Source organism: Budorcas taxicolor, chromosome 1 (genome assembly GCF_023091745.1).
Source record: "Budorcas taxicolor isolate Tak-1 chromosome 1, Takin1.1, whole genome shotgun sequence".
In the NCBI taxonomy this organism is placed as follows: Eukaryota; Metazoa; Chordata; class Mammalia; order Artiodactyla; family Bovidae; genus Budorcas; species Budorcas taxicolor.
In genome coordinates this window covers 175,708,240-175,718,780 of record NC_068910.1, presented here as the reverse complement: position 1 = coordinate 175,718,780, position 10,541 = coordinate 175,708,240, and the positions used below count along the sequence as shown (strand labels likewise).

The window sequence follows — 10,541 nt, the reverse complement described above, 5'->3', positions numbered from 1 at the left end:
TTTTCATATTCTGTTACTTTATTAGAAGACATTGAATATAGTTCCCTGTGCTATACAGTAGGACCTTATTATTTATCTATTTTATACACTGTAGTTTGTATCTGCTGATCTCAAACTCCTAATTTATGCCTTCCTACCCCTTTTCCCTTTGGTAACCATAAGTTTGTTTTCTATGTCTGTGAGTCTGTTTTATAAATAAATACATTTGTGTCATATGTTAGATTCCATGTATGAGTGGCATCATATGATAATTTATCTTTTTCTTTCTGACTTACCTCAGTATGATAACCTCTAGGTCTATCCATGTTGCTGCAAATGGCATTCTTTTGTTCTTTTTTATGCTGAGTAGTAGTCCACTGGATACTTTGTCCATTCTGCTGATGGACATTAACGTTGTTTCCATGTCTTGGCTATTGTAAATCGTGCTGCTGTGAACACTGGGATGCATGTATCTTTTTGAATTATGGTTTTCTCCAGATATATGTCCAGGAGTGGCATTACTGGATCATATGGTAGCTCTATTTTTAGTTTTTTAGGGAATCTCCATGCTGTCTTCCATAGTGACTGCACAAGTTTACGTTTCTACCAATAGTGTAAGAGGGTTCCCTTTTCTCCACAGTAAGGGTGTTTTTTGTTTTTGTTTTTTTAATTTCCTTAGTGATTGCAGAGATTGCATAGCTTTTAGCACACATTGCACTAATGGTTTCAATATGTTTTGTTTGTTTGCCAAACACTTAAACATTTTCAGGGAGGGTTGCTGCATGCTTTAAAAGTAGCACTGTTCTAAAATCTATCAAGAGAAACTGCATTTTCCTTCAACAATGACATTCTAAAGAAATGTGTAGCCTGTTAAAGCAGCAGAAATGCTGTAGGAATACAAAGTGACTCACTACACAGTGCTAAGTATTTAACAGGTAATAAAAATGGTTAGCTAATTAACAGAAGAAACTAACCTTGCAACAAGCAGGTAAAGAAAAAAAAAAATCCAAGGCTTTAGTGGAGCAAAGAGCCCATGTGCTGTTTATTAATATCATAAAGTGAGAGTGACAGAAACTGACCTCTTAAGAAATATTCAGTGCATAGAGTGTTTGCTCCTAGATAGAATCCAGATTATTGGTGCCGGAAAGGACTGTTTTCCATATCTCTGGGTGCTGGTCCTTAAATTGGCAATTTGTGAAGAAATATGGGCTAATTCAGAAAAAAATCCCAACCCTATCCTTGTCATTAAAAGACACTTTTTCAATAAAATTTTATTTTTTATGTTAAACAAAAATGTTAACTTATCAAAATTTAGAAAATCTAGTTTTATCCAATTATATCCAATAATGTTGCAATAACTCAATCTCTAAGACATTTTACAATAGAGTCTTGTGGACATAGAAAATGAAAATTTATCATTTTATGCCCATATTTTTGTTGCAGAGAGTTATTTGATAGGGACATCTGTAAAATATTCTCCAACATACAGGTATTTTACATCAGGCTAAAATTCTGGCTAAGGAATAGACTGGAAAAACAAGTTCAGAGAGAAAAAGGGAGAATGTAAAATTTCCAACTGCTAAAGAAGAGCATGCTCATGAATTTTTTAAATGGATGATGATAGATATCAAATAGCTGTGGGATATAAGTTCCATTGGGTACATTTAAGATAGTGATGTAACAATGTTATTTTAAAAACAACAATACTTATAGTATGCTGGATGTGGCATCTTTTGTGACTATTTAAGATGACAAAGGTTGCATATTTAAAATATTTAAGTTGATGCTTAGTTTTTCAAAAATTTAAAAGGGAACCATAAGCAGAAGTTTGAAATTTAGTGCTGCAATGGTATCTAACCTGGAAAATAAATATTAATGCTTATTAAATGCTAATATATGCTAAACCCTGTTCTAAGTAGTTTATATTTTATTAAAGGTTTATAATAAGGATATAAACTTTTTAATGATGTTTACTATTTCTGCTGGATAATTAATCTAAAATTTATTAGTGGCAATAAAGCAATGATTTTATTTAGCTCACAGTGAGGGCTTGTGTGTACTGTTCTCACTTGTGCTATGATGTGCTAAGTCACTTCAGTAGTGTCTGACTCTTTGTGACCCTATGGACAGTGTGGACAGGCTCCTCTGTCCATCCCGATTGGATGTTGGCTGGGACTCAAGTTACCCAAGGGTTTACCAAGCCCTGTAGCTCCCAGAGTTGGTGGTTGACGTTGGCTACTGATGACAGCACCTACATGGGACTCTCCACCAGAACATTATCAAGGTAATCGGATTCCTGACATCGTATCTAATCCTCCCAAATGAACATTCCAAGAGTGGTAGGTGAAAGCCACACAGCCTTTCTGATGTAGCTGTGGAAGTCATATAGCATCCCTTTTACTGATCAAAGTGTAATAGGGATGGGGCAGTTTCGTGGCTATTATCACAAGACTTAGCTCTAGAGACCATTAACTTGTGAGACCATTAGCTACCGAGCTCTTTAGCTCAGGGTTAGAGGTCAAGCTCTGCCAGTGGTGGACTGGACAGTGGTCCTGGGGGTGCAGAGTGAGGTGAGAGGCAGATGGTGGTTTTCTCCCCTGGATTCTCTGGACTCTGGTCGGTGGATGAGATGGGTGGCCTGGAAACAGGCTGAGGGCTGTATTCTGCAGGGCTCACTGTGGCCACCCACTGGCCCAGGCCTTGAGGCAGCGGTGAACCTCTCCTCCATCTCCAGCACTTAATAGTGGTTGCAGTCACCTGGGGTCACAGCCTGTGAGACCTCACCCCTTCCCTTCCCCCTTCTCTCCCCACCCCTACTCCACCACCCGTTTGGGCAGCCTGAGGAACCTGAAGGCCTGCTAGGTCCTGGGTGCCTGGCTCCCTCAGTGAGGAAAGCTGGGCAGGGTCTGCGGTCCTGGCCTTGAGGGTGCCACCAGCTGATATCTGCCTCCCGGCCTGTCCACTGGAGGGAGGACTCAGACTGGGTGCTGGGCGAATGCTCTTGAGCAGGGTAACTGGCCTGTAAAGGGACCCATTCCTCTTAGCCAGGGCCTGGTCCTCAGAGGGCAAGATTGGAGCCTTAGGACTTTCCCTTTTCTTGTCAGAACAGAGACTAATGTTTATCTGGTGGAGGTTTACAGAAATATTGTGACCTGACTTCAAGAATAAAGAATCTGACAGAGAAGTTTGCAACAACTAACTGTGCTCCTGTCTCACCTTTCTTATAAAAAGGCTTTGCTGAAAGCTTTTGGGGAGTTTGAGGCATTTAAATGCATGAGCCACCCCTTTCCTCCCATGGCCCTGAAATAAATCTTTCTATGCTCCAAATCCCAACGTTTTGGTATGGTTTAGCCTCCCTGTGTGTCTGGCACACAGACTTGCTTTCAGTAACAAAAGCAGTCAGAAGCCCACCAAGATTCAGGGAAGGGAAACAGACCCCACCTCTCAATGGAAGGGATGTTGAAGAATTTGAGGGCTGTAATTAAAAACTGCTACATATATGCAATTATCTCTGTTTTTTTTTTTAATAGCTGTGAAAACTAAAGCACTATTGGTTAAGTAATTTGCCTAAGATCACAGAGCAGGTGAGTGGTGGAGTTAGGATTCAAATCCAAGCAGTCTGACTCCAGAATGAAGCTCTTAAATAGCCCTGCCTCCCCAGAAAGGCAAGCCAAGGGAAGTGTGAAGACCCCCTTGGCTGAATGAGCATAGACCCCACCCCTGCCCAGCTCCATTGCAGAGCCCACTGTTGACACATCCCCAGTGATATCTGTCTGGGGAGACTGTCCCCCAGAGTCTACACTTTCAGGAATCTGTGGCTATGGATACCATGTTACCAGAGCTCTTCCAATGACTGAAGGGATGGAAGGGCAGGGAGAGGAACTGGAGAGGCTGCTGGTGGTACAGTTCTGCACAGCCTCAGGTGGGACAGGTCTGGTGCTTGGTTGCTGTCTTGTTGCCCTTTGATTAGTTGTTTCAGGTGGCTCATGGCTTGGTGGTCATGGTTCTAATTCTAGACTGCTGCTGCTGCTGCTGCTGCTAAGTCGCTTCAGTTGTGTCCGACTCTGTGCGACCCCATAGACAGCAGCCCACCAGGCTCCCCCGTCCCTGGGCTTCTCCAGGCAAGAACACTGGAGTGGGTTGCCATTTCCTTCTCCAATGCATGAAAGTGAAAAGTGAAAGTGAAGTCGCTCAGTTGTGTCTGACTCTTCGCGACCCCATGGACTGCAGCCCACCAGGCTCCTCCATCCATGGGATTTTCCAGGCAAGAGTACTGGAGTAGGGTGCCATTGCCTAGACTACCTGGATACTAATACTAAACCGCTTTCACCTGAATATGGGACAGTGCACATGGTGTGATTTGCTGTTCTCTCATTCTTGGCTTTGATTGACTGACAACCAAGATCCTCAGAGACACAAACAAGCATTCCAGTAGAGCTAACTCTTTAAAAAGAGCCTCCCTCTTCCTTTACTGCCGGTCTCAGAGGCTATAAGACCTAAATATACCTCCATGATTTATAATTTCTGATCTTCAATAGACAGAGAAATTCACTAACTTTCCTGAGTGTTTTTACATGTAACTGACATTGAGGCAGTTCATACATGAGACCCTGAGGCCGACTAGGCCTGGATGCTTGGAACTTGTGTATGTGTTCTGTGCTTAGTCACTCAGCCACGTTCAACTCTTTGTGATCCAATGGACTTTAGCCTGCCAGGCTCTTCTGTCCATGGGGATTCTCTAGGCAAGAACACTGGAGTGGGTTGCCATGCTCTCCTCCAGGGATCTTCCCAACCCAGGGATCCAACCCAGGTCTCCTGCATTGCAGGCAGATTCTTTACCATCTGAGCCACCAGGGAAACCCAAGAATACTGGAGCAGGTAGCTTATCCCTTCTCCAGGGGATCTTCCTCACTCAGGAATCAACCTGGGGTCTCCTGCATTGCAGGCGGATTCTTTACCAGCTGAGCTCCCAGGGAAGTTTGGGGCTTGGGTGTCATCAAATAACTTTGTGGTAGACACCTAAGTGGACTTCCGATAGCTCAGTTGGTAAAGAATCCACCTGCAATTGCACGTGACCCTGGTTTGATTTCTGCGTCAGGAAGATCCCCTGGAGAAGGGATAAGCTACCCTCTCCACTATTCTTGGGCTTCTCTGGTGGCTCAGCTGGTAAAGAATCCACCCACAATGTGGGAGACCTGGGTTCAATCCCTGGGTTGGGAAGATCCCCTGGAGAAGGGAATGGCTACCCATTCCAGTATTCTGGCCTGGAGAATTCCATGGACTGTATAGTCCGTGGTGTTGCGAAGAGTCAGACACAACTGAACAACTTTCACTTCACTTCAGACACCTAACTGGGCACTGATATCATTGTCCCCTGAGCTATGACAGAGGTCAGATTGGTTGGTTGGCATGTGGGTCAATCTCATGCGTCTTAAGCACAAGGGTCATTAACTGAATTTTCTTCTCATCTTCAGAATTAGTTTTCATGTGTACTCGGCGCATTCACCACCACATCCACACCCAGGCACACATAGGCTCTCACCACCTCCTATCTGTTATTTATTTTTTTTATTCCAACTTCATTTCAGTCTCCTCAATTGTAAGGTGATTGTTATGCTTCTACCCATCACAAGTACTGATAGGATTAATGACTGAATCCGTTATGATAGGCTGCAGAAATGAAAGAATATTTGACATATGTTAAGTGGCTCATTGATATTCAAAAACCTCCTTTTCCCTAAAGATTATAAAATAGATTGAAAATATTATTTTAAGGCTAATTATTTCAAAAGGGATAATCCTGCCCTTGCCTTGATATTGTTAAACTTATTTGAGGAAATTCACATTGAAACTTTAAAAACTCTAAAGGGACTCTAATTAAGAATGCCTAATGAGCCTCCATTAGCCTCATATTTTTATAACTCTCATATGATGATCAAATATAATTTACAAAACTCTAATGATCTAAGGTTCAAAGTTATCATTGTTAAGTGAAGAAGAACTCCAAACTTTGCATAAGAAACAGCACCATAAAGCTTCAGTATTAAAGTCACTGGGGGTTGTTTTGAAAATTTCCATGTTCCAGGATCTCACAGATAGTGGCCGCCTTAGCTCTTCCTCAGGAAAGTTAGAGATACCCTTTCATCCCTTGCAGCAGACTCGGCTCAATTACAGCTTTGCGGCAAGATAAGGTTAAGGGGATGGGGGAGAACAGGAGAGAAGAGGGAGGCAGAAACAGAAAAATCAATTCAAATTACTTTGATGACAGTGACTTCAAGTTTTCTCTGAAAGACAGACTCAGACTCCAGGATGCTGGCAGCCCGGACCGGGGCAGCAGGGGGTCAGATCTCAGAAGAGAATCCCAAGTTAAGGAAACCATCTGGGTTTTCTGTAGGGAGCAAAGACAAATCTCCCAAGAAAGCTGCAGAAAATGGGAAAGAGAGCAGCCTCAGCCCATCGGGGCAAACTCAACTCAGGGCACGGCAACTGGCTCTGGTGCGAGAAGTGGAGATGAACTGGTACCTAAAACTCTGGGAGCTGTCCACCGAGCACACCACTGCCTACACCACCGGCATGCCTCACAGGTAAGACTCCCTACTCCCCGCACCGGCTGTATGAGACCCTGTTTGAAAGTGCTCTCCTGAGTGAATGCTTGGATTTCTTTTCCCATGCTGCTGGAGATGTAACAGCTCTAACTGTCTTGTACAGATGATTGACATTTCCAAATGTCTAACTGTAAAGAGCAGGAACTTGGTGAAAATGGCAAATAATGCTCCCTGGATTGTTATTCAGAAAACACCCTTTGTAAGGAGGCAGTAAGCACTCAAAAGCCGAGAGGGAGGAGGAGTATGGCATTAAGATTGGTCTTAAATGACATTCAGAGGGGTTCAAAAATTGCATTAAGATGCCTCCTTCCAAAACAATAACAAAAACTTTGCAATTTTTCTCTACTTCCCTCACCCTCAAGAACTTGAGGATGAGGGAAGGAAATATGTTTTGCCTGTTTGAAAAGTGTACAGTGGAATAGTGTGAACTTGTTGATCGAGAGCTCAGCATGCAATGGGAGTATAGAGTAGAACACGCTGACCACCAGCCTGGGGGTCTGGGCCCCCTGTCTAAGACAGACATCATCAGGAGAAAAAGGCACTTTTTAAAAAAAGGAGGTCAATGTAAGACCGATCCCTGTAGATTTTCTCTCTGTCCTTTTCTCAGCCTCAGCTTCAAATAATGCAGGGGAGGAATAATTTCACAAATCCCAATGTTATAAGGCAAAATGTGTGGAGTAAAAGTGTCTGGAATCCTGAAATTTAAGAATGCTTATTCACTGTAACTGCTGCAAAAAAATCTCTTAGGAATTAAAGATAATTTTTCAAGGAAAACGATCCTGAAAATAAAGACCAAGACAACTTTTTATTAAGTGACAATAAAAATTCACTAGAAATGAAAAATAGTTTCAATGAAATTGTCAAAGCAGGAAAAACTTTTTGCAGAGACTGTGGCAGCATAGAAATTCCAGAATGTATTATGTGTATCAAAGCATCCCAATGTGCTCTGAGCTGCCCCATTTTTATATTTCTAATTCTAACAAGACGAAAATATTTAGTGATTGAATTAACTGATGCACATAGATTAAAAATTTGTTGGACTACAAAATGCCTGAACTTCCATTTTTCAAAGGTTTCCAAGGCAAGAATAAAAGTTACTGCCAAATCTAAGCCACCATTTAAAAATCGGCATTTAAAAATTAGAACGAGATTAAGTGTGTATAAGTGCTTTATGAAACACATTTGCTATTTATGACTGAAGTGATTTGTCTGAAGCTCCTGTAAGCTTGTGTACTTACATCTGGGATATAATAATATCCCAATAGAGATAATAAATAGAGAAAGGACCAAGAAGAATGATCTCAGTCAAAGGAAGCATGAAAGAGTTTGTCAGTGTTGGCAGTGTATCTCATATCTATAAATCTTAAATTTTAAAGCCATTATTAAAGAACTTCTGGAAAAAGACTTAGGTGGCAAGTGAGAAGCTTGATAATGTTTTCCTTTCCTATTCTTTTACTTACTCTAGACCAGAAACTTTCCTTAAAGGAGTCTAACACTGTGCCGTGCTGTGCTTAGTTGCCCAGTCGTGTCTGACTCTTTTGCGACCCCATGGACTGTAGTCCGCCACGCTCCTCTGTGCATACGGGATTCTCCAAGCAAGAATACTGGAGTGGGTTGCCAATCCCTTCTCCAGGGGATCTTCCCAACCAGGGATCAAACCCAGGTCTCCTGCACTGCAGGTGGATTCTTTACCGTCTGAGCCATTCTTAACATATTGTTTTACTTACTCTAGACCAGAAACTTTCCTTAAAAGAGTCTAACACAGGACTATGCAATTCCTACAGTATTATCTGATATTGGAATAACGTTTATCAGGTCAGAGGGGAACGTAAATTAAGGTAATCAGTTTGACCTGGAGAAGGAAATGGCAACCCACTCCAGTATTCTTGCCTGGAGAAGTCCATGGACAGAGGAGCCTGGTGGGTTACATTCCATGGGGTCGAAAAAGAGTCAGACGTGACTTAGCAACTAAAAGCAATCAGTTTGAGCCAGCAACTTGGGAAAAGAAAAACAAGCTCTACTCTTTCCTGCTTTACTCAAACAATAGCAATTTGTCCCATATTCAGGAGAGATGATCCAGAAGTATGGTTTCCATAGTAACAATGGACACATTATTAATCACTGATTCACAATAGCCTGAGTCCCTTGCCTACTGATTGTGTTAAAGAACAGTGAAAGTCCTATCTCTTGTACATCATCAAAAATGAAAAATGTCTCCTCCTCCTTTAGTTTTACAGCATGATGTTTCCAAGTGAAAATTAGTGTGTGCAGGTGGCACTGAGCTCATTCATAAATTAGATTTATTGCAAATCTCAATGTGTACATAATTCAAAAAAGACAATTTTTCTCATCGCCAGCTCCTTTCCATTTTACATCCCAATGTTAGAACTACTTCAGTTGAGTTCTTGAGATTAGTGGAGTGATGACAATGATCAGCTGTAATGTACAATCCTTTCAAACTGTAATGTAAGCAATAGGACATGTAGTTCTTCAAGTGACCTGGTTTTCTTTCATTTATAGATGTTTCCAGTAAAGAACTTACAGGAATTTTTATGGACTTCCAATTGTCCTTTCTTCCAACAGTATGGCCCAAGAATGATATCTCCATTAGAGACCTGTATGTAGAATATAAACATGATTAATATAGAATATAAACAAATGTATCCACTGTAAAGTTTTACTTACAGGACAGAATATGAAATACTTTAGTCCTTGAAGACATTATATGTTTGCTATGGGTAATAATTCTTTGTGTCATTGGTTAATGGCCATCAACAAGGAATTGCTAGTGGTTTCTCACTCCAGTTTCTTTTCTGAGAAGATGGAATGAAAATATTTTACAGCAGGTTAATTGTAGTTCATGAGGAATTTGAGGACTGTCTTATGCCCAGATTTGGTGGTAACTTTAATTTGAAACAAAGGGTATTGTTAGATGATTGGAAGAAAGTGTTACAGATAGAGGAGGGTCCAGTGGTTTTGGTATATTTAAGAAATAAAATTGTAGGAGTCGTGGCAGACCACGCACATTAGTCTGGAGTTAAGTGGCACTGATTCCCTTTCTGGGGCTGTGTCTGCATAAGATTACATATGAAACAATCTAATATAATTTACTTCATTCTGATTCGCTATTTTGCATAATTGTCTGATGACTCAGTAATGCTAATGTATTTTATATGATGGCTCATTACTCTGCAGAATGAGGAAGGGTGGTTCAGGGACCAGAGTGCTGGAGTTGAAGATAAAGGGCTGACTTTCATTTCTTGTGTAACTGTGGATGTGATTGTTAATTTATTTGTTGTTTTTAAATAACTTTTTTTTCAGATTGCAAAAGTGACATCTGAACTTGGTAGAAAATTTTGAAAACAGAAACATAAAAAAGAAAGGGCAATCACTGCTAATATTTTGCTGTGCTTTACCCTAGCCTTTTGAATTGAAATCATAAATTTTTGAATTAAAATCATATATTTTTTCACTTAATAGTATGTCAGATTATTTTATTACCTTAAAAACCATTTAAAAATTTCCAAGGACTACATATTATAGCCATATTATTGCTTAGCTATTCTTATTTTACTATTTATCATTATCATAAGTAATATTATAATAAACATCTTTATGTGAGATTAAAAAATCATATCTCTGATTATTTCTTAGGGTCTATTTCTAGAAGTGCAATTAATGGGTAAATATTACATATACAATAGTATTTATACATACATACATATACATTTATTCTTAATTTAATTGCTTTTTGAAAATATTTTCTCAGTGTACATTCTCTTTTTATCTATTTTAATTGGAGGTTAATTACTTTACAATATTGTATTAGTTTTCCCATACATCACCATGTATCCACCACAGGTATACACGTGTTCCCCATCCTGAACCCCCCTCTCTCCCTCCTCCCCGTACCATCCCTCTGGGTCATCCCAGTGCACCAGCCGCAAGCATCCAGTA

General features: G+C 40.6%; 1 protein-coding gene across 1 annotated transcript in view; it reads left to right on the top strand.

Moving 5' to 3' along the window:
* The first annotated feature begins 6,288 nt into the window (after positions 1–6,288).
* Positions 6,289–10,541, top strand: part of KCNAB1 (potassium voltage-gated channel subfamily A regulatory beta subunit 1) — a 469,491-nt gene continuing 465,238 nt past the window's right edge. Inside the window, exon 1 of the mRNA XM_052636474.1 lies at positions 6,289–6,563. Coding sequence (XP_052492434.1) covers positions 6,289–6,563 — 275 coding nt within the window. The remainder of the gene's footprint in view (positions 6,564–10,541) is intronic.